Source organism: Phyllopteryx taeniolatus, chromosome 2 (genome assembly GCF_024500385.1).
Source record: "Phyllopteryx taeniolatus isolate TA_2022b chromosome 2, UOR_Ptae_1.2, whole genome shotgun sequence".
NCBI lineage: Eukaryota > Metazoa > Chordata > Actinopteri > Syngnathiformes > Syngnathidae > Phyllopteryx > Phyllopteryx taeniolatus.
The window spans coordinates 2141302-2168794 of record NC_084503.1 but is presented as its reverse complement, the minus strand read 5'-3'; the positions used below and the strand labels follow the sequence as shown (position 1 = coordinate 2168794).

Below are 27493 nucleotides of genomic sequence, written 5' to 3'. Positions count from 1 at the left end.
ACGCCGGCAAAGTCATGCCTCGCGTACATCTTTGTGAAGCGAACAGGAAACTTGTGGCCTCGTGTGCAATTTGTGGTTTATTTTCCCGATCCAATCCCTCCGTATAATTCCTGTCTTGGAGACAATTTTAGCTTAACAAAAAAAAAAAAAAAAAAAAGCAGTAATGTTGGAAACTTATTTGACCATAGCAGGCATGGAAATGGTTCTTTTCCTTGATATGCCGCCAAAAAACATCCATCAGAGAAGAAAGAGCCGGTCATATTCTTCCTGCTATTGTCAGAAGAAACGACAAGAAATCTTTAATAAAAGACAAGTGATACACCCTGGAGACGTTTGACACAGAAACATGTCATCGGTTTTATGTACAAAATGATTTATGCCAAGCGTATGCAAACACCCCCCAAAGAAAAGGACTGATGACTGATTATTATCTTCCAAATGCAAATATACCCAATGGATGTTTTTGGGCCATTGGTACATTTTTTACTTTTTTTGTTTTCCCCACAAAAGGGAAGACATATGGGGGGCAGCTTTATCATTTATACGGTTCCTGCACTAATTTCCTCTGTCTTCGCTAGTAAGACACTTCAACGCACTAGTAGAAAGACAATGAAGGGCACGCTAATAGAACTTTTTCCACTACTGTACTACGTAAGACATTTCTGCTACTAGTGAGGCAAAACTGTCCCCCGATTGACGTTTGCATACTACTAGTGAAGCCCTGGATGTTAGCATGTACTACTAGAAGTTGAAAAAGCAGTAATAGTAAGAAAGACATTCTACTAGTGCACGGAATTGTCCTACTAGTGAGGAGAACTACCGTACTAGTACATGGATGTTAAGCTGGATATTAAGGACATGGAATAAATGTCCTTAAATGGCTTTCCATAAAAGACAAGTCATCCATGGACACGTGCAGTTTTTGTCCTCACTAGCAAGCGCATGTGCTTACTAGTTGAGCCAAGCGTTACTAGTGGAGGACGGTAGTTTAATCGTAAAATTCAACTGTGCACCAGTCGGCCAAAGCGGCAGTAGTCTTATTAGTGAGGACAAAGAGCATACTAGTACACGGAGCTGAAGCTGGATCTCAAGGACGTGGAGTGAACGCTCCGACGCCCGTTGTCCGAGTCTTAATAAAACAACCCTCGGTGAGCCACAGCTGCAGGATGTTACAACTAGCTCCATGGAAACGGATGCAGGAAACAGGAAGCTGACAGAGATAAAGGCGGAAGTGATGCAAACGGTCCGGGGGAGGGCGAGAAGGAAGCGGCGAGGGAAAAGATTAAAGCGTCCCCTCGTCCAGCAGTTTGTTGATGCCGTTGCAGATCTTCCTCAGAGAGAGTCTGTACTCGTCTCCGTCCCCGTACAGCTCGGCCAGGAACTCGCCGTGGGCGAAATGGTTGAAAACGTGGTCGATGCGAGCGTGCGAGCGAGCCGTCAGGTGCTGCTCGACCAGCGTGTGAAGCAAGTCCCGGCACTCCAGCAGGAGCTCGGAGAGAATATTCCGGTCGAAGGTGTACTCCACCTCGTAGAAGGACACCGCCGTCATGGCCGCCTGGTTCATCTTCTTCTTGAAGCGCTCCACCGTGTCCAGCTCGTCGGGGCTGAACTGGTGGTTGCGGTACAGGATGCCGATCTTCAGGGCGATCTTGATGACGTCCTTGATGATTTTGTGGGCCTCCTTCTTGCTCTTGGTGAACTCGCGGCTGGTCTTGTAGAGCTCGTCCAAGATCTCGCTGCTGGTGTCGTCCGTCAGCATGTTGGCCACCGCCATGGTCGCCATCTTGCTCAGGATCTTCTTCTGGGCTTGCAGAGCCAAGGAGCGCGAGTTGAAGCTCTCGTGCCCTTGGGGAGGGAGAGGAGAGGAGAGGAGAGGGGAAGAAATGAGAAGGCTGGTCTGAAATAAGAGTTGCTAAGTTTTACAGTTTGAGTGTTGGTGCCCAGAGGTAGCAACGGTTCTCACACTTGAGACAATTCTCTAGAAGTAGAAGTACTGACTCAACTCCTGTACTTAAAACCGAATTCGGATATTTTATTCTAACTACTGTATACATGTTTGAAGATAAATCTTGAAAACGTGCAAAGACGGCGAACTATGTAGTTCTAAATTGTGGAGCTATAGCGTTAGTTTTTCACCATTTCAGTTTTCCAGATTGGCAAGGCTAAAACAGCGCCTGAAAATGCACTACGACCTCCGGCATGAGTAACCCTCAGCATCTTCACTCACGTCGGCGGTTATCTGGAACAGTTAGCTAGCTAGCTATTTCAACACCCAGAAAGTAAATCTTTCTTTAAGATAGTCCGCTTGTGTGGCTGCTTTAGAGTGCCTCGTTGTCAGCACTGAACCCGCAATGTTAATCGCAATGTAGCGAGGGACGACGGTATTCGGCAATTCTTTTAACCATTCCAATTCGGCAGGATTGTTAACAACTCTTTAGGGACTTTATGTAAAAGTACATACTTTAAAAACGCCAATAACAGCGAACCCCCACACATTTGTGGTTCGCCAATCGCACACGGATGTGCACAGTGCCATCTGGTGGCATCTTGGTGTTAAGGAAGTACGTTAAAGTGAGTTGAGGAGTTTCATTTCGACATCAGTAGAGCTTTGCCACCATTTTGTAGCAATTGCATACCTTTTTCAGAAGGGCTGTTAACGATAACATAACCTCCAATACCTGTTTTGAAAACCTGCACACATGGTTTCCCTTTGGCTGACTTACGTTGCGCTCTTACTGAGAAGAAGATAACATCGCAAGGTAAGAGCTAGCTAGCGTTGGCTCAACTTTTATTCTATCAAAACAATGTGTTCCTGCAGCTTTGCAAACATTGTGAACAGAGTAACAAAAAATGTTCAATTCGATAATGTGAGCAACAGAAAAAAAAAATATACCTTTTTTTTTGTAGGTATGTTTTTTTCAGATTAGACGGAGAATTGTACAAATTTCGGTACAAAAAAAGTGACGTCAAAATAGATCAAAAGACTTGCGTAAGGCACAGATTTATGACAAATCGACTTAAAACCTCACTGGCAGCTCCTGCTGGCTTCCCTGAGCACCTCTTTACACAACGGCAGAAATAAACCAAGGCGAAATGTGGACCTGAACAGTTGCACAGTACAGTAGTGCGGTGCAAGCACATTCTATAACAGGGCGGAGGCCTTCTCGGAGTTGCCAGCAATGCGGTGGGCTGACTGAGGGAGGAATGATTATTATCTACTATGGAGAACATCAAACAGCTGCAGAGCGATAACGCCTCCGCGCGCTCTGTCCACATGCTTCACAGCTGCGCATGTGTGGCTGCGACTATTCTTAGCCAACACTGCCAAGAGCAGCGATGTCTGACGTGCGGATGTGAGGAGTTGGATAATGAAAAGGTGTGTTTTATTCGATTTGATTAAAATCTCGCACTGCGGAAAGAAAAAAACATTGAGACTCCTAACTGCTGGGGAAGTGATTGGTCCATCTGATTCCCTGCAAGTTACCATGGCAGCAGTATGGCGGTCGTGATAGAAAAATCTTATAGCACACTGGAATAGTAGCAACATTGTTTGGACAAAATGATTAGGATACGTGGTCATTACACTTGATTTATATACCGTAGTACGTTTCATTAAGGGGACACAAAGTGCTTAACACGGTTATAGAATAGTCAGAGGTGGGTAGCATAGCTCAAGTAAGAGTACTGTTACTTTTGAGTGATATGACTCAAAAGTCAAAAGCAGTGCTCCAAATAATTCAGTAATAAGAGGAAGCATGTAGAGCGGAACAAGGACGGGCCCTCTAGTGACCCTTGAGGCACACCGCAGGTGGGGCGGGGGATAGACTAAATTATGGGGGCCAATAACCACAGAAGAAGACGATTATATATATATATATATATATAAACAATGAAAACATCTTTCACTCTTCTGAGCCAGGTTTGTGCATGTTGCTGTTTATGTGTGGACATTTTTGTCAAAGGTGTTCGACCGTTTTCTTCCATGCCAAACTCCTCCAAAAATGTGTTTCTGGAGCTTTCTTTCCACGCTGATTGTCATTCTGGAACAAGAAATGACCTTATCCAAACTGTTCCCGTAAATGTGTCCAAAATGTCCAAGGTTAAGGTTCATATTTGAGGACTAAAGGGCTGGATACGCAATCCCTCAAACATATTTGTGCAGTACATTTTAATTTAATCATTAGGAATAAACCCTCTGCCTCGTTTTTGGTGAACACTTCGTCCTTCTACCGCGCTACTAAATTTTAATGTTGGTCATTATGGCGGTGCTTGGGCTACTGTAAGTATTTCACTGGGTGGCGCTTGGTGTAAAAAGTTCGAGAAGCGCTGTAGTACATGATCCGAACGTGCGTCTGTGTGCGGGTGCGTATCCACAAGAGGCTCAAAGCCGCACTACAATGGACGAAAGCCGATCGCTGGCATTTCGTGAGTTAGTTGAAAGCAAAATGACATTTCCCGCACATATAATTAGCTCGGCATGACATTTAGCGACAGAAAGCAAATGTCTGTCTGCAATCGTTTCAAAATTCAAATGACAGCATGTGCTCTCTTTGTGCTCTTTTGTATGGCATCATGGGAGGACGAGTAAGACCTCAAAAGTGGCTCAACAGCAGGGAGGAGGTTGGTTAAACACACAACAAAGAATCCGGATTATTTATAGAAGCTACTCATACTTTCATATATGTATAATCAGGAGTGAAAAACTGAAGTCACGCTTTTGACCAGCCGTGACATTGGCAATTGCGCTGCAAATAAGAAACAGCCAAGAGTGAACACTGAACTGGCTGGCCTCTTGTCAAAAACGGTTGGATACTAATTTGACATCACAACTGTCAAGTTGTGCATCAAAGTACATTCAGCTATCGCAACATCGATGTCCTGGTATACATTATATTCAAGTAGCAAAAATCAGGATGTAAGCGTGTGGTCTTCATTAGGCGGATCTGCGCTTCACAGCAACTGGCTCGTTCCATCGTTTCCTGTTTCTCTGAAGGGCCTCTTTGTTCTTGTAAAGTCTCTGATATTCCGAAAGCAAACTGGACAGATTTATGGAGGCACACTGATGGAAGCAACAGCTTTGCAAAAACACAAATAATGTGTGCGCTGTCAGCTTCGAAAATGAATCACTGATGAGTGAAATCTGTCGCCAGAGCTATCAAAAAACACACAAAAAAAACACAAAAGTATTCACACTCTGTAGTTGAGTAGAAGTACAGAGACTTGCGTGAAAATATACTCTGGTGAACGTAGAAGCGCTGATTGAACTTATTTATTTACTCAAGTAAAAGTAAAAAAAAAACAAAGAAGAAAGTAGAGCCTCTGAAATAGACTTATGTATAAATGTAAAAATGAATTCTTACCGTAAATTATGTCCGTTTTGAACACTTTGAAAAACTTCACTGCAAACAATTCCACTCTTTTATCAACTTGCATAATACTGAATAAAGGTCTGAAATGATGAATCAAATATAAAAATCGATTACCAAAGAAATTTGAAGCAAAATCTCTGCCTCGAAGTATCACAGGGATTATTTTTGAAGTGTCACGGGGATTATGTTTCTGCTGCAGACTCTCGCTCAGCTCGGTATAGAGCAGCTATGGCCGCGAGTGACGCGCAGGCATTCAACACGCACACTGGCTAACCGGTCGGCCAGTTCACAGCCGGCCGCTAACCTCGGCTCACAACAGTCAACTCACGATCTCGTTTGCTGACTCCCATGTCACTCACCGGGCCAGGCTCCTCCTTTTTAAAGCCATACACACTCAAAGTCACAGAAATTATAGTGTGGAACATGACGATGAGAGTGGACAAAAATAATACCCGCACTTTACATTTTGTTGTTTAGTTTCCCTCACGACTATGAAACTATATAAATGTGTAATCGCCTCATCATATTATTACATATACAGTGGTGCCTTGAGATAAGAGTTGCATTCTTTCTGTGATCACGCGTCTTGAATCTCAAAACACTCATCATGCTAATGCGAACACACAATGAGAAAAGCGTAGCACAAACCGTGCAGCACATTTACAATTCAATGTAAAAGTATTCATTCATGTATTCTTTATCCTCTGTGAGGAGCTGAGACATATAGTGTACAGACATCCATGTACAGTAGCTACTGTATCTCCATCTGCCTGTCTTGTACTGCCCCCAGGTGGCCAAGGCAGGCAGCAGCACAATGGCCATTTAATTGAGGCTCTGTGCCAAAAACGGTTTATTTTTAATTCTATTTAAGTATGTCATGACTGTGTGTTTTGATGAAGTATAATACTATAGTGCCATTTCTCTTTTTAGTTTGAGACTTGAACAGATGAATAGTATTTCCATTCATTTCAACGGGGAAAGATGATTTAAGATAAGAGCAATTAAACTGGTGCCTCTATACATCTTTCGTGACACCAGTCCTGGAACCTTTCTGACAGCTTGTACAAAATCGCTCCGAACTATTCACGAAGCCGATGCAGACTTTTGCTTCCAAACATTTTTGCTAATGAGGCCCATCCCATCCAAAATGAAGACATCCTCAAGCTTAATCAGCAGATTTGGAAACGGTGGTTGACATGAATGTACTAAATTACCACATTTTCATATAATTATCGTTATTGTATGTGAACTAATTCCCTTAAACTGCTCATTCATTTTACAGTATTTTATGGCACAATGCAGGTGATGTGTGAGATGTGACTGAGGCCGCGGACAAATGACAACGTTCTGCCTTTAGATGTATAGTCAAACGTTTTATTTATTTATGTATTTATTTTTTTTGCAGAATAGCACATTTTAAGTTTAAACCATGAATATACCACAAACTATGATCCCAAAGCACCATAATATAATTTCAGACTCATTTGACAACAAATACCCTTTAAAATAAATGGCTTAGAGATGACTTGGTTTAAAAATTTTTTTAAAAAAATGCACCAGATGTGCACAGGTACATATACAAATATATTTTATTTCATTTTATTTAGCATTAAGTCTTAAATTAGTTTAATTCGACTTGCTGTACTTTTCACATCAAAGTCTAAAAACTGAAGTTAGCAAGTACAAACGTACACTTTCCAATCTCGCTGGTGACACAAACTAATGAAATTTAGGATGTAGCAGTACAATGATGACTTTAAAGCAACGGTGGGGAAAGCTTACATTTTATTTTATTTCTCATTTTTTCCTAACTGACAGATGGGCCAAATGATTTGGAATGTGTCAATCTGTATCAAATATGCGTCAAATGGTTTATTTGAAGAAAATAACATCGTGCTGATTTTTAAAAAAATATGTATAGTTGATTTGAGCCAAAGTACAATGAAAACATAAATGAAATGAATGCATATATTTGAAGTAACTCATTTTGTCATTTTGTTTTGAACAGTATTTCCAACGACTGCAATTATGATTGAATCATGTTTTTTGCTCTGCTTCCCCACAGCTCCAAAATCTTGTCTGGATCAGATGTCTCACACGCAAACGTTGCTAGTGACAACATGCAGATGTTCAGCGTTGGATGACGCCAGGTCGGTGCGCGTGTTGCTTTGCCGCAGGGCACAAAAACACACAGCGGCCATAAGCACACGCGTATGTGCTGTGTCCACACAAAGGCAGGCACGCATTGCATTCAGCTCTGCACGTGGACCTTTTTGCCCCCCTCCAAATATTATTGGTACAAACAGCCAACAGAGCTGAGCTGCTAAAGGGTAGCAGTGTTGTTGGCAGGTGATGACGGTCGCGTCCCGAAAATATATTTTCTATTCATCTGCCTTTTCTGCATATTCTTCAAACATGAATGGACTTTTAAGGCTCCACTGAACGGTTTGAAATGTCACAGTGACGAGAATTTTCCATGAATGGTTAACAATGTTATTGCCTCTCGGTGCTTCTGGAGCCGGTCAAATATGCAATTCAACCATTGTCACACTCATCTGTGGTATGCTTCTTATAAATTAACCAGTAACCACATATTTCATTAGTTATGCAGTCTAATAAGATCCAGCACAAGAGTTTGGCACAGACTGTTAGAAATATAGATATAATTGTCGTTTACATTTGTATGAAGTTTTGCGACACCGTCATTCTTGTCAGAATTTATACTGCTGCGGTCAGAGAAAAAACAATCATTTGGCACTCCTTTTGTTTATTGGGCGAACAGTTCAACTTTGGCACAGGTCTGTGCTCAACTGCCGAGCCTTTTTTTTTTTTTGTTGGGCCATTGTGTGGTTTCAAATAAAGCAATATTTTGATGGACAGATTCAAAATACAACTCCTCATGATGCTGAATTGCAGTTGTTTGAAATATTGGGAAACCTGCGCTTGTTTCTCTTCAACAAGCTGGGAGACCAAGTGTTACTTACTGTATGGCCAGTGTACTCCATAATTTTGGTTTGGTGCCGACATTGCATGAAAATCTTTCATTCCGAAGGTCAGATGTTGGAAACTGAAGCAAGGGATTCTGTCTTCTTCTTTTCTTTTTTTGGCATATTCTAGCTATTTTGCAGTGCAGCGTGTATTTGGCCATTGTTTTGACTCGAGTTGGAAGCTAAAAATGGAGGCAACCAGCACTGGATGGTGGCCGCCAACTTTACGACAGGCAACAGCTAGTGAGCAGTTCTTCCGCAATGAGGCCAACTCTCGCTTCAAGATGTTGATTTCCACACTCAGTTGAAGTTTAAACATAAATCGAAGAGAATTACAGCATTTTTTGTAGACAGGCGATATAACAAAGCTCACAGTCATATTTTTTGGTCTCTCACCATTACTACATCTCGCACAGTCACTTAGTTGCGAAACTTCTTCGTGTAGGTCTGTACAGTTGTCGCTAGTCAAAATCAAAATTCAGCCGACTGTTGAAAATCTCGGGTAACACTTTTTTGATCGGTATGGGCTCGCCGGTCAGAGAAGTTATCTTTGGACGGCAGAACAGTCGACAGGGCTTTCGTAGCCGATCGAGTCGGCCTGCTGTTTGCCGACGCGTGTGATTGCCGACAGATCCATTCCTGTGAATCTGGCAGTTTCTGTGTGCTCGCACTGCGCAGAGAAATGCCTGGATGTGCGCCCACTTCCCAAGTGTGTCGTCCCCCGGGGAAAAACACAACCGCACTAACCTCGCATCAATGCTAACAAAATGTCAGAGGAAATTCACTTCAACAGAACATGCCTGACAGCTTGCCCTTCCCTAATTTATTTCTTTTGTTTTTTTTCCTCAGACCTTCTCTTTGCATCACAACTATTTGTCTGCACACTTTGGAAAAGAACATTTTAACGGCCTGCTGGGTTAACAAGAGGACCGCTAAGGAAGGTACACCACAGCGTGCCTGGCGGAATTTTATATATATATATATATATATATATATATATTTTTTTTCTCTTCAGAACTAGGCAGTTTTTTTTTTTTGTTTTGTTTTGTGTGTTTTTAATTTTTTTCGGGGCGGGCGGGCCATTCCGAGAGTCTCCCCCTCTCAGTCGGTCCTGTAAAGATTGAACGTATTTTTAACCGCCACTGTCATGTCACTACTTAAACGCGCCAGTCCTGCACGCCATGTGTGCTCTTTTGTGTAAAGAAGAAGCGATCTGCTCTTCACACAGGCGAGGCGATAAGTAAAATGTCTTGTTGGTAGTCCCGCCATGTTCAATCTTGCCCAAGACATTGTGGTCCCAACGGAGGCGGTCAGTCACCTCTCCATTATCAACTATTCAGGCTGTCGAGGGGGCAATCAGAGCTGCAGGGTTCATGACTAATTCCCCTTTCGTTCCTCTCATAGTTGGCATAAGCCTGAGGTGAAAGTCCTTTTTGTTTGAGTAGATGTCGATTAGTTACTGTGGCGGAAAATAATGACCATGAAAAATGAATGCTGGGCTTTTTTTTGTGAAGTCTTACTACTTGATCCTGACATTTTATTTGTATTATTTTTTTTTTTTAGACCTGTATAGAAATGTTATCGAATTAAGGTTCATGCTTTCCACTTCTGCCAAATGTGAAGGTAATAAAGGATGATCTTGTCGTATACAGGAGGCTGTTCAACCGTCGATTTGCACTGATTTCAAATACATTTTTCTAATTAGAAATAATGCAAATAAAATGAATCCGTTCCAGGGTCTGAACTATGACACAAACCTTTGAAATTCTACACAGGCAAAGAAGAGTTTTACAATAAAGTGACTGTGTCAATGATTTTCCGTAGAGGATAAATATATGCCCGTAATTGTCGGTATATTGTCTACATGTGTTGCTGCACCGTTTCTGTTCAAATAGCCGTTACTATGCTGCGGCATTGACGCTAGTTTCTTTCGTTTGCATTGGGTGTTAGCGGATTTATGGGGGGGGGGCCATGAGGGATATAATTCACATGTATTATTGAAGCGCGCTCAAATTCACACGACTGAAATGCTCTGGTATGTAATACAATTATTATTCTTTTTTTCAGTCATTAAAAATGAATGCTGTCACATTCAAGACTGAATTTCCTTTCGCTCACAGACACGCATTACGGTTTCGAGATTCCACCGTGACGCTTCAAAGACCAACAGGTGTGTGTTTCTCACGTGGCGGGCACACAGACAGTTCTCGGGACTGTTCTAAGCTTTCTTGAAAAATTTTACCACTGCCTCAACCCCCCCCCACCCCAAAAAAAAGTTTCAATATTTCCAAAACGTCAAAACGGGTCCATTTGCACACGTAGATTGTGATTAACAGCGCGGTGAAAATTCCCGATCTTAAGCGCGGACCGTAAAATCCATTTGGAGTCAGAAAGGGACAAAATGAAGCAGAAAAGGCGTATTTGTTGCTTTGTACCGTATCTGCGTGCCTCCCTGTTAAATGGCCGTGTCCCTGCAGAGTTGAGGCCAAAACGAGATGCGACTGATTAATACGCCGTTGGCCCGATTGCCCGTCACGGACAAAACGATATCGGTGACCTCCGCCTCGGCTCCCGACTGTTCCGGTCCTCCGGGGACGACAAGTGGTACTCAAGACATCCTGTCGGATCGGATAGCGGACCTTGCGGGATCGCTGCCCTTTGACCTCTTATCTGCTATAACACTAATGCTTCAACCAGCTGCGGTCTGCTATTGTTTAGTTCGCACAGACCCGGGCCCGCTCAGATGGTTCGTCGGGCATGGGAACTGGCTGCGAGCTTCTTCTGCTTCCTTCCCTCCACTGTGGGAGCTTTTCTCTACCACTTTGCTCTGCCAAGTCCTCATCACGGTCACATGGCAATACACAGGAGTGGTATGCAGGAAGCTTTATGCAAATAAACCACAAAAGGGGCTTTTTTTTGGTTTGTTTGTTTATTTTTTTTTTGCGGGGTGGGGCGTGTTACCAACTACAGTGAACGCCCCGCTATATTGCAGTTTATGAAGTGAACGTATACAGGCACGTCTGGGAAGCACGGCGGTCTACTGGACGAGAGATGCAGCGTCGTTGACAGCGAGCTCCCCAACTGATACTGCGCAGTAACAGTCGTCGTTCCCGTAGAGCAGATGGAATAAACGCCTGTGACTCATGTTGGATGCTTTGTTTGTATGTGTTGCTGCTCCATGTGTGTTAAGTAGCCCCCAAGGTTTATAATTATTATAAAATGGAAGCGCATTTTCGTTAGCCCATCTATGGTGTTTAAATATACAATGTTTTCTTCTCGTTTTACATGCAAATTTTTACAGTTAACTTTAAATCTAAACGCAGACGTGCTTTACCTCGACACGCGGATGGATATGTGGAAAACTGTGTGAGCGACTCCACTTTCAGTTTCCTCATAGTGATTTTTGTGTTTGTTTGTTTTGTTTTGTCTTCCATTTCTTGACAGCAAAGGAGTGAGCATAGGTCCTACGCTATACTTAAAATTTGATTTCATAAGTTTGGTTGATGTGCCACATATGTGCTGAAAAAGGCTATTAAAAAGATTGTTGTATCTTCTTTCAGTAGCTAGTGGGAAATCATTCTGTTGTGAGCAACAGCACAAGAATGGTTGCAGTAGTTTTGGGGCAAATGTTGCCGCACGCTCATGAAAAATGATGCAAATGAAATCCAATCAGCGCCATTACGCAACAAGACAAGAGCTCTTTGTTGACCCAATACGCCAAACACCGCCAGGCCAAATAGTTATGTTTTACGTGGTCAGTTTAGCCCGAAAACACCTTGTCTACCTTTCAAGGCATTTTTTTGTTTCAAATTGTTATTTTTTTTATTTTGACAATTTAGCTTTGCCAGGAATTCTTTCTTAAATTCCCCCTAAAGGAATCTAAGCTTTTAGCCGCGAAAGCCCGACAGAGGAGACTTTCGGAAGTCGTCAATAAAAAACGTACATTTTCATTTCACACCATTCACTCAAGAGGGAAAGGAACTCTGTATATGCAGTACGTGAGGGGCGGCGTGCATAATTTAAGAGTGAGTGACACAGATATATAAATGTGGAGTTGCTGGCGAGGGTGGCAGAAGAAAAGTGACTAACTGTAGCTCCTGTCAGAGTCCCTTTGCGTCAGATCCACTTTCCCACTCACTAGAAACATCACCTCGAGCATCGCCAATCTCTCGACTGCATTTCGCTCGGCGCCAAGGAAGTAAATGTTTTCCGGCCCCGGTCGAGTCGCTCCTGTCGTTGGCCCTCGCCAAGTCTCAGCGTGGCGTAGCATTGCTTTCAAAGAGACCCGCACGGCGCTGCAAAGGCTCCCGCTCGACACACACTAAGCTCAAGCGCAACCTTCCAGGCTGTGCCAAACCTCCCCATAACTCTGGCCTCCTGGCTTGTTTACTAGTTCACCCGTTCCGACTCAGTTTGCGTCCAAGTGGGCCTGTGGGAAGCTCAATTGGGGTCCGGGAACCAGATGCTGAGGCTGCTGGTCCTCTTGAGGGGCGGGGAGTCTACATTCTGCTTCGGACTTTATTCATGAATCCCACTGTACGATTAGTTTGCCTTTGCAGTCACAGACACCAACCGAATGAGACTCAGTTCAAATGTGAGCGGAAAGACACTCTCGCTGAACTTGAATGACCGGCTGGAGTCCGAGTTCCCGAGTGCAATAAGCCACGCCTCTTGAAGGCACACATCAACATAAATGCTAGCCTGTGTGTGACTTTTTTGTCTTAATTACACTTTATGAAACCAGTTGATTTGTTTTGCATGATCTTTTGTTGTGTGACGTTCTCATTTATACAACACGGTGCTATTAATGAGAAACATTTAAAAAATGCGGTGGCATGGATTATGGGATGTTAATTCACTTTGATGGGGAAAATTGAGAGTGAATTAAAATATGAACATGGTCACGGCATGAATTCAACTCTTAAGGGGTCACTATAGTGTTTTGAATTCTAAATATTCGAAAAGGAAGTTGTATATTGATCTCTAACTTCATTGAGCGTTGTCTGTGTTATATTACATTGCTGGGAGAAAATGTGTAACTATGTTCGTTTCATTTGGAAATTGAAAAATGGACGTAAAAGCTCGGAATTTTTTCTTCTTCCCCACAACACTTCCTCCTGAAGCTGACACTTGTGATTGGCTCTGTCTGGTCATGTGGCATTTTGCGGTAGTCTCAAACATGGCATATTTTTGAGAACATTGACATTTGAACAGTTTGATTTTGATAATTTTGGAATTTTTTAAATGGGCCATTCTCTTACTGTATCTGCGTTGTCATGGGAAGCAATATTGTCTAAATTATGCACATTTGTCATTAGGTCAACATGGGTTTTCACATGCTGTACACATACGTAATGCAGCAAACACTTTTTGATCGTGCATTTCCGTTTCATTGTACTGCTACAGGGAGTACCTAGAATGGCAATCACTGAGTAGCAAAGAGGAAAATTTGGTCCATTTCTAGAGTGCTTATAAAAGACATCCATCTTTGTGGAGATTTGATTCCAAATGGTTTTCAGTCTCACTAGCAATGAAATCTGACCGGAGACTAAATCTGATGTAGTTCTGTCCATTTGTGGGCTCTACCGTACAATTAGTAACCACCATCGGGCACATCTGCTCTCCTCAAATGTTGAATCGGTCTCCGTTGAGGCTGCACCACGTGTGTTCTATTAAAAAACAAAACAAAAAAAAAAAAACATGACTGATCAAATTGAGCGACTGTGGAGAGGAGAGGATAAGATAACGGTGGCGCATGTTCAGCAGAACACGGACCGCTCGGCATCACGGGAACACATCAGACGGTATGTCGACAAGTGGAACAAAGGGACATCACATACCCCAAAAAAATTTAATATTTTAAATAACCTTTGAAATCGACTGTCTCTGAAGTTGTACAATTGGGAATTGGGCCCTTATTTTTGTGAAATAGTAAGTAATAACTTTGTCATTACTAGTGAAGACAAAGAGCGTACTAGTATCTAGACCTTGGGCTGGATATCAAGGATATCTAATAAATGCTCTAACGTCAGTCCATAGTCAATCTTTTCAGAATTTATTTGATATCCTACTAGTGCACTTCAGGAGACTCTACTAGTACAATGACCTCATGCTATATCTCTTTCCTTGATTGTACATGTAGCGGACATGCTCACGTGACAATGTGACCGCCCACGACTTGGTAAACTGCATTCTTCGAAGCCGCCCTGCTGGGAGACAGTCGCTAAGAGGACGCCTGGCGTATTTCAAGTGGACCCTAAAGTAATTAGCAGGTCCCCTCCAAATCTTGGTTTACATTCATCAAAGAGTATTTTTCTTCGTTTGAGCTGGCAGCGGCCAAAACGGACGAGTCGACAAATGTGCACACAAGGCGACGCCCGCTGGCGTTGAGAGGAACTGCAAAGCCGAACCTTGAACTCGCATTGATATTTAACCAAAGGAAAATTTGTGTTATATTTTACGAACTCTGCTGAATTATTCCACGTTTGCCTTGATGTCTGTGTCAGTGTGTCAACTTTACAAGCGCACCCATTTTATGGGTCAAAATTGTAGTATTCTGTCTTTAGTCTTGGATATATATATATATTTTTTTTCTCGTAATATTTTGATTTTATTCCTGTGAACCTTGAGGTGTTGTTTTTACATACACCTTGGAAGCTTCGAATATTATGAAACCTTCCTTCTGTGTGTGAGGTGAGCGACGCAGGATGAACGACTTGAAAAGATGAGCCGGAGAGCTTTTGCAAAATAATCGGGAGCAACGGCTGTCAACTTTCCGGGTCGCCTCGGTCGAAAACGGTTGCTGCTGCTTTGATTGGCGGGATGAAATTGGATACGTGTTACACTTTGGCCTTGAGGGCGTGATAGCGTTGAGAGGAAAACCCAAGTGCTGCTCTCCTCATAGCGGCGGGCCCACGCAGCACCGCCAACTAATGACGAGGAAATAACTGTGGTTCACTTCTTGTCAAAAACGCACATTTGAAGAGTTATAAATAAATTCCTCTTGGAAACTTAACCCCGTCCACTGACAGCGTAAATCCAAACACATACGGGGGGATGAGGAGGGGGCATGTGTTCGTTCTAATCCAAGCCGACTAGAAAAACTGCCACATTTGAACCTGGTTTTCCTTATTCCCATTTAATATCGTAAACCGCACATATATTTCTGGTTTGCCTTGTGCTTCCCACAGGCTTTATTGGATCGCAAGAGGGGGAAATTATCTAGCATTGAGAAAGAAACACTTCACAATGAAGCATGGTTTGAAATGGTTTATAATGGGTTATCAATGAGGTAATAAACCGTTGAATGGCAATTTGGGGGCTCACAGTTTGGCAATTCAAGCTACAGCCTCAATTTTCTCACTGGATATGTTTAGACTTTAGTTTTTTCTTTATTCTCTCAGGTCTATGAGCCTGAGTTGCTGCAATTCATAAGCAAACATGAATTACTGCCTCAGTGCAGTCTCAACACGTTTGCATTTAAGTTTGAAGAAATGTTTGTTTTTAAGTTTTTATTTAAGTACATTTTAAATTGAACTTTTATGTGTTACATTTCCATTGGATCATTACTTCGGCAAAGGTTTTTTTTCCTAATTTGTTTTGCGTTTTTGTGTATAATATTTTGACTTTATTCCTGTAAAAATATTTTCTTATATTAGACTTTATTCTCATAAATTATAAATGCTTTTCATAGTATTCCATATTTAGTCGTGGATATTTTTAAAAATATTTTTTCTTGTAATATTTAGATTTTATTCCTGTGAACATTGAGGTGTTGTTTTTCCCTTTAATATCAAAACCTTTGTCACTTTTTTTTTATACTATGACTATATATAATTTTAAGTTTTTCACATACAATTTGGACTTTATTCTTGGAAAATTCTATCTTTTTTTTCTTATAATGTTACCATTTTAGGAATGTAACTCCAATTCTGTTTTGTATTGTGTGTTCGGATTACACTAGTAAATATTAGATGATAAAAGTTGTGTAACTGGTTTGAATACACGATGTATAATTGTCTTTGTTTAGTCGGACATTGAATTCCAAATGATATTGGCAATAAACTGTTTAAAGAATTGTTCACTAACTGCTCGCGCTCGAATCTGAATTTTTGCGTCAAAGTCCAAGCAGCAAAAAAAAAAAAAAAAAATGTAAATAGAATAAATCATCCTAGTGAGAGCTCGTATCACGAAAAACCCGTGTAGGGTCACTCGTAAGTCAAGGCACTGCTGCCTGGTCCTTTTGGGGGGAAAGAAACCGCATCCACATTGCAAACACATGTTCTATCTGTAATGTGGTTGATTTAGGTTATTACTGTTCTCGCTGACCATTGGGAATAATAACATTACACGAGGTAATGCCTCCATATTTTCCTGCTCACACTTCCTAATAATGAGCAGAATTGGTTCTGTTGTGCCACAGTTAAGTGTGAAGACAAAAAAAAAAAAAAAAAAAAAAAGTGTGGCGTTGCCTTTCACGCCACCTCATTTGTTATTTTTTGCTTGCACCATCCCAGTCTACCCAGTCTAAAACCAGACCTGGACATCGCATTAACAGTCCAATAGTCTGTCTCTGTTTGCGTTGTGTCGCCAATCGAACCACAGAACTTTGTGAGTGAGGCCTGCTCAATACGCCTCAGTGGTTTCGGCCCATGTTTTACCGTGCTCAAGCAGGGAGAAAGCAAACCCTCTGTGAACGCTCCACGGATGATTATGAAACGTCACATGATGCTTATGACACCTGGAAGGTTGCTCTTTGTAACGACAAGGGGGGGGGGGGGGAAATCTGCCGAGTTGCCTTTTCCACTTTCAGCTTTGTTCTCTTTTTTTTTTTTTCTTTCTTGCTTTCTTTACAGTTTGTGTTAGAATTTTCCAGAAGCAGCTGAAGGAGTCTCGGGTGTGGGTGTGCGTCGTGTGCGTCGTGTGTGTCGTGTGCAGGAGTGCAGTGATTCCTCTCCGTCTGTGGATCCGATTAAACTGGGGGAAGCATGCAAAGACCAAGCCACTGTCTCTTATGGAAAGCTGTTTTGAGAATGTATTCCTTGATATCCATCTTGAGGTCCTCGTACTAGTATGCTTTTTGTACTCACTACTAAGACAATTCGGCACACTAGTCAAACAGCTGTCTGACTACTAGTGGCGCTTTTAAACTACCAGTCTGCGATTAAAACTAGTAGAGGTGGAAGGCAGTCGTGGGGAGAAAAATGTTAGTAGTGAGGGGAAGTGCGTCCTAGTCTTCTACTAGTGTGCTAAATTGTCTTACCAGTGAGGACAAAGAGCAGATGAGGACATGAACCCTAAGGTGGGCATCCAAGATACATCCAATAAATGCACAAACAGTTTTCCATAGTGTCTCATATGTAAAACGTGGCCTGTGAAACAAGCATGACCATCATGGTCGGTCTAGTGCAATAGCGCATTTGCGTCTTCGGACACTTGGGAATACCGTCGAGGATATCCTGGCTGAGGACTACTTTGCTGTTGTGTCATTAAACAACAACTGTCGCTTCATTGTTTATAACACAACCCGAACGCAGCAGCCCTCACGCCGCTATGGGCGTCACTACACTGCACTGCACTACCGAACGGCTTCTGAACGAGCCGAAGTTCCACTGCCGTGTCAAAGTCGGCAAAAAAAAAATGCGTGGAAATAACTTCAGCAGATGGCAGATTGATTTCTGGGCGAATGAATCATCAGGATTGTGTTGCCAAAAGAGGCTGTGAGCTGACTCACTGTCCAGTGTCCACTAACAGAATCAGCTTCGCCGCCGAGGAGGAATATTGGGAGGGGGAAGTGTCACAGATAGTTTGAAAAGAAATCAATTAGCAGTGAAACAACAATACAAGCCTGTAGATGATGGCAGAAAAATATTTCAAAAGATTTTGTTACTTATTACTGCTATTTCATTATAAATATGAACTCAAAAAAAAAAAAGGGTGGGTTTTGAGCACACTTGTTGCCCCGGCAGAGTCTAATGAAGCTCCCCTGCCTGGCCCGGCTGCACAGTCGGCGTCAGCACAGGGGGACACGTAATATCTCTCGCTCTCTCTCTCTCGTTCGCTCGCTCACTCACTCACTCATCCGCACTGTGACCGGTGTGGCAAAGGTTTCGACAATTTAAACATCTCGCCCCGGGCAATCATCTGCTGGCGCATTTGCCCATTTCGCCATCGTCTCTCACGACTGTCACGTTTTGTCCACTGTGGCGTGAAATGGGGCTGCCAGGAACATAGTTTAAAGGTTGCCTTGCGTTCACATAATATGTTTCCAAAACTGAACATCCAGCATCCTAAAATTCGGCCTTAGAGGTTCCACAATACTATATTTATCATTTGCTAGTTGCAGTAAGTAATATGCTACACTTGAATGCAAATTATTTGGTTTTCCAACGGGCTGTACGACGTGCTTGGTTCAAACAGCTTCCCTGGTGCATGTCAAAGGTCAACGAGGAGAATATGGAGGAAACAAAAGTGGAGGCAAGTTGCATAATAAAACATGCTTGCTAACAACAGCCAGAAACTACTCAAGCCAGAAAGGTCACCTCGAACATAACACATCAATATTTACTCTTTTGACGCTTTGTTCCAGCATACATAATAAGTGATAGCACTTACAATTTAGCATTAGCACATCTCTTATATAACAAAAACGCATCTTTGAACTCAGAAAGCCCTTTCGTAGTAGTACAGCTTGTCTTCATGATCACAAAGCCAAATTGTTGACCTTTTGTAAGTCAGTCTTGCCACTTTTTCTTTCACTTGACAGCAGACCCAATGATAAAAAAGTGCGGTGCAGCCACAAAGCAGGATGCATTTAAGTATGAGTCAGACTCTATTGGATGAAAAAAAGTCATTTTCCGTCGCTCTCGCAACGCTGTCCGGACGGGAAAGTTCATTTATCTGGTTTTACAAAGACTCCTGCATTCTCCGGCAGAAACATTCAGTTGAGTAGACGGTCTCAGGCCACGGCGGCACATGCAAGTTGGGTTTCAAACCCGGAACGCGACGATGCCACATTCATACCGCCACCTGGCTCGCATATCAGCGTTCCAACTACCTTTGCCGGTGGATCAAAAGACTGACAGACAATGTGCCAGATGGACAAACAGATGGTGGAGTTCAACAGAGCGTCATTAGCATACAAAGCGCAACAATGAAACATACAACACACACAATTTGAGATAACGTAGTAAAAAAAAAAAAGACTCCTGCAGACATGATGATCGTCAGAAACAATATTTGATAACAAGGAAATGTAAAAGTGCCCAAGTACTTATGCGCGATGCATCAGAGAGAAGCCCCCCCCCCCCCCCCCCCACCGACTCCCTCGCACCACTCGGATGCGTTGATGACCAAACACGTGTTGGAGCTCGCCAGTAACTGGTGGCGACTGAGCCGCCTTTCACCACCACGCAACCGTGACGGGCTCTCTGTCAGTCATCGGCCTCAAATAACTCACAGCGGCTCCGACATGTCCACGGAACAGGAACAACAACAAATACTCCTTTATTTGGGGAGGGGAGGGGGGGGGGGGGGGGGGGTTACAGAGCTGATGAAAACATAGTTCAGGTGCCTGGAAATGTCACGAGATGATCGGCAAATAAAACAAAATCCAAAATGAACATAATGCATGTATAATGTAGAATGTGTGTATGTATTGTATGTGCAGCAGGAATACCGTTGCCATTAGTTGCGAATTGATGACACGGCTAGCGGCTACCAAATGCGCTTTCTTGTCTCACCGAGGAGCATACATATTCTTTATTCTTTCATATTTAATGCAGCGTTGCCATCGGATGTACTCAAGCGAGGACACCCGCTGGTGTTACTTCCAATAATAAATCAAGTTACACGGCTTCCAATATTAAGCTAACAGCACCCATTCCAGTTAGTAACTATATTCAATCGAGAATACTCATTAGTTACTTTAATCAAAAAATGTAAAAGACTCCAAAAGTTACTTTTAATATTAAATTGAGAGTACCCGTATAGCTACTTCTAATATTAGAATAGAATACACAGTTACTTCTGATAATAAATCAATAGTATGCAATATAGTTACTTCAAATATTACATTTAAAATACCCAAATGAACCATCAATGTCACTTCTTATATTCTACATAGAATACACACTAGTTACTTCTAATATTTAAACTAGCGTCCACTGAAAGAGTCTTGTACATCGGTGGCACATGATTCCAATGTGGTGAGCTAAAGTTTATTCTTTTATTGTTTCATTTTTTTTTTTTTAGAGGAAAATGAAAACGTTGACCACATTCTAATCACATGCGAATGGGATGTACGTGATCAAGTGAATGACTTTTTCAGTGCGCCAATCAATTACTTTAAACCTGCAGAGCTGCGGTACTATTAACCCAAAGTGTTGGTGCAAGCACCTGTGGAGTAAGGCGCTAAATGTAACGCGCGCCTGTAGCGGGAGGCCATGAGCTGCAATGAAGACCAACGAGTTCTATACCTGGAGAGAGGTCTCCATCACTCTGCTCGCCGGAGTCCGAGTCCATGTTCTCCTGCGGGACACGAGGAGGTTGCAGAAGCTGTCTGATTCCTCCTCTTTTCTCCCGCAAAAAAAAAAAAGAAGAAAAAAAAGACGGAAACCACACTTTCTTTTCTCCCCGGTGAGCTTGCCTTCCCCACTCAGTCCTTGGATCACTGCAGCTGTGGGGGGGACGCTACCAAGCTCATTTGCTGAGTTGTCCTTTTTCCATTTCCTTTTTTTTTTTTTTGCTTCTGCTCCCTTCTTCTGACTCCTTCAGTTTCCCTCTTTCTTCACCCTCTCATCTACTTTTTTGATGCCTCCTCCCCTCGCTCCCTCTGGGTCCGTCCCCTCTCTTTCTCCTCCCATCCGGTGCTGTCCACTCCTACTCTTTCTCTACCTCTTTGTGTATGCGACCTATTCCTCTCGCTCTTCTTCCTTCTCTCTCTCTCTCTCTCTCTCTCTCCGGGTGAGAGCGCTGCCTGTGCTTTCCGCAGAGCAGTGGGAGAGACTCATTCAAGGCAATTTAAAATTCATCCCAGCAGTAGAAATCCCATGACCTCTTGTCGCTGGCTCTCATAAAACGAATCCCTTAACTAGCCCATGTCGGTCACATGACGTGAGGCCAGTTGCTGTTTAACCATAGGCAGTAGATGTTCCGTGCGCATGATCTCTCAATCCAATCTGGGACACTTCAGGATTGTAAATAAACTTGAAGCGATGTTATGGAAACATGGTTTTGGTCAGGGAACCACAACGGATCTATTTATCATGCTTTTCGTATGTTGGCCCTGCTGGTCTTGTAAACTCCGGTATGGTTGGGTGTCCTTGAAAGAACTATTAATGATTATTTCCCCTCCAGAAAAAAACAAAGTCCAGTCAAACATGCGCTTATGTCAAGTTTCCCTCTTTTATTAAATAATAGCAACTTTACACATTAAACATTGCACCTTTTCATGCTTTTTTTTTTTTTTTTTTATTTGTTTTGTTTTAAAGTCCCTTTTATGTGAAAATGTCACACATATTTGACACACAGCATAGAAAGGTGTTAACAATGCTGCTAAATTTGAATGATTAAAAAAGTGTGGTGTATAAAAAAAATGATATAAAATGCTTCAAAATCATGAAAAAGAATGCCATTCTCCCTGCTCTCAAACACTGTGGGCGTGTCCGCATAATGCATGAAACCACGCCCCTCAACTGTCAATCAAATACCACACCTACTTCAGCTACCACAGAGGTTTCCAACATGCGGCCCGGGGGCCTTTTGCCTCCTGCCTTCCGTTTTTTAAGGGCCCGGAGCATGTACTAGATAATAACATTTGACAGGGCCCGCAACACTATTAGTGTCAAAAAGGTGAGGTTGTGCACACATTATCTCAGTTGTTTAGTTTTTTTTACTCCCCAAAGCTTTCAACTGAGGTATATAGGTAACATGGTGGAAAAAGGTTTGGTGTCACATGGCCTACTTCTGAAAGTTAAACATAGTTTGCTTAGCAGGATGAATTTCACCAACCACATTTTACCACTCCAGCTTGGAATTAATCCGTAAAACGTTATTCTTCTATTGTAAGGTGTGGGATAGTGGAGTGTATATTCTTCATTTTGTATATTTTTTTTTAACTTCGCTGTGTTCTTATGAAGATGTTGATGTAATAACACAAAAGCACTGCCGGTGGTTCGACTGATCCGGTATATTGCCGAATGTGTGTGGAGAGTTCAGTGGTCTTTTGTCCCCACGCTTTTGTCCAGCGTGTGGGGGCAGGTGCGCGTGCGGTTGGTGGCCTGACAACAGTTGCGGGCCAAAGCCGCCCCCAGGTGCGAAACTGATGGATGCTCAGCAGGAATATTGGACACCAGATGCCGTTAACCGGCCTCAGGCTCACTTGTAGCTTCAGTGTTAGCCTGTGTGTGTGTGTGTTTAGGGGCTGTTGGGCTTTTTGTAAAGTCGTTTGAGCATTTATTCAATATCCTCAATATACATCTTAAGGTTCACTACTGGTACTAGTACTCACTTTAGTAAGTTACTTGTGCAGCATAGCAGTTTACTACTAAGTTTTAATTGTATACTCGTAGGCCAAGAGAACCCCTAGTCCTTCTACAAGTGTGCCGAATTGTCTTGCGAGTGAGGACAAAGCGCGTACTAGTACAACGGCTTTACAAACCTCATTAAAACGATATCAGACTTCTACTGTGGTCACAAAATCATTTTCATCAGCGGGAGCTACACTCCAATCCAGCGTGTCTCTGCAGGCGAGGGCAAACCAAAGACGGGACACTAATAGGAACTAATGACCGGCGGTAACTGCAGTATTTTTACCCTGTCTATGCTATCCCGTGAGAAAAGTAGCAATGTCATTAGAGAGGACTAACACTGCTTGTGTTGTGACAGGATGGCGTGGATATTAGGTAACCTCCTCAAATTTAGGGACAAGGTCACAACAACTTAGAAAGTTCACATAATGTTCAAGTAAAGCAATTGTGTTTTTAATTTAGGAAGTGAATTATCAATGTAAATCGTCAGGCGTACCGATTACGCTATAGAAAGTAGTTGGCCTAGACACGCTATGATTTGACCTGGGAATAAACATTACTGGAGCGCCAGCTCCGCCTGTTTAAAGCAATTCGCCATGGGAGCAGTATGTTTGCAACATGTGAAAGTACGACTTTAAAGCATGCCAAGTTGGAGAAGTAGTGTTACTGCATCTACACTGTATTGGCAAAAGTGTTGGAACACGTTCGCTATTACACCAACTTGGATGTGACAACGGATGAAAATGTACTTGAGTCGGTCCCCACTTTGCAGCTACTGTAAAAAAGTGCCAAGGCTTTCTACGTGTTAGAGTACGTCTACCAGAATTCTGTCCACTCCATAAAAAGGCATTTGTGAGGTCAGAGGTCACTGGTGTTGATCTTAATTCAGCTGCATTTTCTTTCACTGTAGGCCCGAGTGCAAAAATTGTGGTGCCAAGCAACTATGTTGAAGTGAGTTGAAGAGTTTCATTTAGACAAAAGTAGTGCTTTGTGAATCTTGTGAAATCTATACCAAATGATGATCTTTTTGAAAATGGCAAACTTTCTGGGGGAATCAATGGCTCGTGGGTGTTTGCTATTCATGGGAGGGTTTGGTCCCTGCGAATGATGGCGGAAAACGATTGAATATGTCCATGTACATTTCGGGCGACACACATCCCACGTGGCCGTGTTTACGTTCACAGAACACATGAAACAACTCTCGTGCGCAGATGCCCAAATTGTACGTAAATAACTTGACAGAAGGGCTCGGAATATTATTTGAATTTTGATGCCAATATATCAGACACATACGGGATTTGGATCCACTTTTCCAAACGCTTATCCGAATTGTGCCATTAATCTGAATTTGGTCACTTCAACCTTGCAGTCATGCTCGCTCTCGTTTCCGATACATGGCCGGGCAGCTCGGTGACTAATCGACAGAGGGCTTTGAAATCAACCATGCTGTTCTCCTTTAATGCAGTACCTGCTCAATGCGGAATGTCACGTGACCAAACCCGCAAAACAGGTGAGCGGACTTCCTGCGTATGCTGCGATAACTAGCATAACTACTGGTTAATAACATGGTTTGAACCCGAACTTGCTAAAAAATGGGTTTTTTTCTGGCTGGTGTCTTCAGAGGAAAGTTAGATACATGTATATCATTTATTTATACAAAGATTATATATTGTATGTAAAGAAGGAAAAAGCCTGAACATTAGATATTGTCATCTTTGTCTTCTGTTATAGGGCTCCGCCTTTTACACACTTTGACCTGTTTTGCCGAATGCGAAATTGGTTGCACATTAACCCCAACTGGAAAGTTTATAAAACCTTATCTGCGCGTGTGTGTTTCCATCACAATCCCACAGTCCCTCTGAGTTCCTCAGTTTTCAACCTTAAATGATGTCCTATCATCTGATTCTGTCTTTCAAGCAGAAATATTCAACAATGTGCTGATCTGGAGCTTTGAAAACGATATGTACGACCAATTGGTGTGATCCACTCCATTCTGGTCTGGGTTTCTTCACTCAGACCACCGTGGCCACGAAATATGGCCTGCATTTATTTATTTATTTTTTTTTTTATGAGGGACTCTTCGCAACTATTATCTTGATCAGCAAAACCACAAACTTGTATGAACACAGGAAGACCCTTATAAAAAAAAAAAAAAAAGCCTCAAGTTCTGGTTCAAAATTGCTAACAATGTAAGGAAAGGAGTACATTTGCCTGTTACCATTTCTGTTAGAAATTTCCATGGCAACGGTCGTTGAAACCGAAAGAGACAGTACGGCCACTGGCATTTGAGAACTTTCGCACTTGGACTCGTGTGGTGTCCAACAAACAACATGCAGCCAGTCAGAGAGTAGAAGAGAGGAGAAATACAAACGCTTGGCAGTAATGTTGTTATGTCAGAGATATCCTGAAGTCTCACAACAAAACAAATCTGTCATGTAATGTACTACATGGCACACCTACTTTAAGGAGTGTAAATACTAATTTGACATAAAATGCCATCCATCCATCCATTGTCTTCCGCTTATCCGAGGTCGGGTCGCGGGGGCAGTAGCTTTAGCAGGTATGCCCAGACTTCCCTCTCCCCTCTTCCCTCTGAGGTGTTCCCAGGCAAGCCGAAAGACGTAGTCTCTCCAGCGTGTCCCGGGTCGTCCCTGGGGTCTCCTCCCGGTGGGACGTGCCCGGAACATCTCACCGAGGAGGCGTCCGGGAGGCATCCGAATCAGATGCCCCAGCCACCTCATCTGGCTCCTCTCGATGTGGAGGAGCAGCAGCTCTACTCTGAGATCCTCCCGGATGACCGAGCTTCTCACCCTATCTCTAAGGGAAAGCCCGGACACCCTGCGGAGGAAAATTATTTCGGCCGCTTGTATCCGGGATCTTGTTCAACCAAGGTCAACCACAGCTCGTGACCATAGGTGAGGGTAGGAACGTAGCTCCACCGGTAAATCGAGAGCTTCGCCTTTCGGCTTAGCTCCTTCTTCACAACAACAGATCGATACAAAGTCCGCATCACTGCAGATGCCGCACCGATCCGCCTGTCGATCTCCCGTTCCATTCTTCCCTCACTCGTGAACAAGACCCCAAGATACTTGGGGCAGGATCTCATCCCCGACCTGGAGAGGGCACGTCACCCTTTTCTGACTGAGGACCATGGTCTCAGAGGTTCTGATTCTCATCCCAGCCGCTTCACACTCGGCTGCGAACTGCTCCAGTGAGTGTTGGAGATCAGGGCTTGATGAAACCAACAGAACCGCATCATCTGCAAAAAGCAAAGATGCAATACTGAGGCCACCAAACCGGACCCCATCTATGCCTCAGCTGCGCCTTGAAATTCTGTCCATAAAAGTTATAAACAGAATCGGTGACAAGGGGGACCACCACCCCATTCTGCCAATCCAGAGGCACTGTCCCCGATGTCCACGCGATGTTGCAAAGGCGTGTCAACCAGGACAGCCCCACAACATCCAGAGCCTTTAGGAATTCCGGGCGAATCTCATCCACACCTGGGGCCTTGCCACCAAGGCGCTTTTTAACCACCTTGGTGACCTCAACCCTAGAGATAGGAGAGCCCGCCTCAGAGAACCCAGACTCTGCTTCCTCATGGCGTGTCGGTGAAATTGAGGAGGTCTTCAAAGTATTCTCCCCACCGACTCACAACTTCCCGAGTTGAGGTCAGCAGCGTCCCATCCCAGTGTTGATGGTGCACTGCTTCCCCCTCCTGAGACGACGGATGGTGGACCAGAATTTCCTCGAAGTCTTCCTCACAGAACTCCTCCCATACCCGAGTTTTTGCTTCAGCGACCACCAAAGCTGCATTCCGCTTGGGCAGCCGGTACCCATCAGCTGCCTCAGGAGTCCCACAGGCCAAAAAGGGCCAATAGGACTCCTTCTTCAGCTTGACGGCATCCCTCACTGCAGGTGTCCACCAACGGGTTCAGGGGTTTCCTCCACAACAGGCACCGACCACCTTACGGCCACAGCTTCGGTCGACCGCCTCAGGAATGGAGGCGCGGAACATGATCCACTCAGACTCGATGTCCTCCACCTCCCCCGGAACATGAGCAAAGTTCTGTCGGAGGTGGGAGTTGCAACTCCTTCTGACAGGGGATTCCGCCAGACGTTCCCAGCAGACCCTCACAATACATTTTGGCCTGACATGTCGGACCGGCATCTTCCCCCACCATCGGAGCCAACTCACCTCCAGGTGGTGATCAGTTGACAGCTCCATCCCTCTCTTCACCCGAGTGTCAGGACCCGTCCCCCCACCTGAAGGCGGAGGGAGGCTACCCTCTCATCCACCGGGGGAAACTCCAGAGTTGAAGAGAGTCCAACCCCTCTCAAGAGGACTGGTACCAAGAGGACTGGTCAGTGTGTGGAGGCGAGTCCGACTATATGTAGTTGGAACCTATCGACCTCACACACCAGCTCAGGCTCCTTCCCTGCCAGAGAGGTGACGTCCCACGTCCCCAGAGCCAGCTTCTGTAGCCGGGGATCGGATCGCCAAGGTCCCTGCGTTTGGCCACCGCCAAGCTCGCACTGCACCGACCCCTACGGCCCCTCCCACAGGTGGTGAGCCCATGGGAAGGGAGACCCACGTTACCCTTTCGGG

At 43.6% G+C, this 27493-nt stretch overlaps 1 protein-coding gene and 1 long non-coding RNA gene across 6 annotated transcripts; one reads left to right on the top strand and one right to left on the bottom strand.

Annotated features, from left to right (window-relative positions):
• Positions 1-259: 259 nt before the first annotated feature.
• tnfaip8l3 (tumor necrosis factor, alpha-induced protein 8-like 3) lies at positions 260-21333 on the bottom strand. Of its 3 annotated transcripts, none has more exons than XM_061751948.1 (2): positions 20833-21333; positions 260-1845 (listed from the first exon to the last, which is right to left on the bottom strand). In XM_061751948.1, the coding sequence occupies exons 1-2, from the start codon at positions 20876-20878 to the stop codon at positions 1283-1285; spliced, it is 609 nt and encodes a 202-aa protein (XP_061607932.1). In that variant the 5' UTR covers positions 20879-21333; the 3' UTR covers positions 260-1282. The 3 variants fall into 3 exon arrangements, with proteins under 3 accessions (XP_061607932.1, XP_061607940.1, XP_061607921.1); XM_061751956.1 differs by lacking the exon at positions 20833-21333 and adding an exon at positions 5484-9116; XM_061751937.1 differs by lacking the exon at positions 20833-21333 and adding an exon at positions 5361-5482.
• LOC133467276 (uncharacterized) lies at positions 1828-16433 on the top strand. Of its 3 annotated transcripts, XR_009785180.1 has the most exons (5): positions 1828-4620; positions 7435-7519; positions 9206-9297; positions 10477-10526; positions 14499-16433. It is a non-coding gene; the product is annotated as an uncharacterized LOC133467276 (long non-coding RNA). The 3 variants fall into 3 exon arrangements; XR_009785179.1 differs by lacking the exon at positions 10477-10526 and having other exon boundaries at positions 1831-4620; XR_009785178.1 differs by lacking the exons at positions 10477-10526; positions 14499-16433 and having other exon boundaries at positions 1834-4620; positions 9206-10447.
• Positions 21334-27493: the final 6160 nt, after the last annotated feature.

Bases quoted from the DNA above. Each gene is read 5' to 3' on its own strand.
- tnfaip8l3 (XM_061751937.1), bottom strand. From the start codon at position 5,433: ATGCAAGTTGATAAAAGAGTGGAATTGTTTGCAGTGAAGTTTTTCAAA. The intron at 1,846-5,360 runs GTAAGAATTCAT...TCCCTCCCCAAG, and splicing joins CAAAACGGACATAATTTACG to GGCACGAGAGCTTCAACTCG.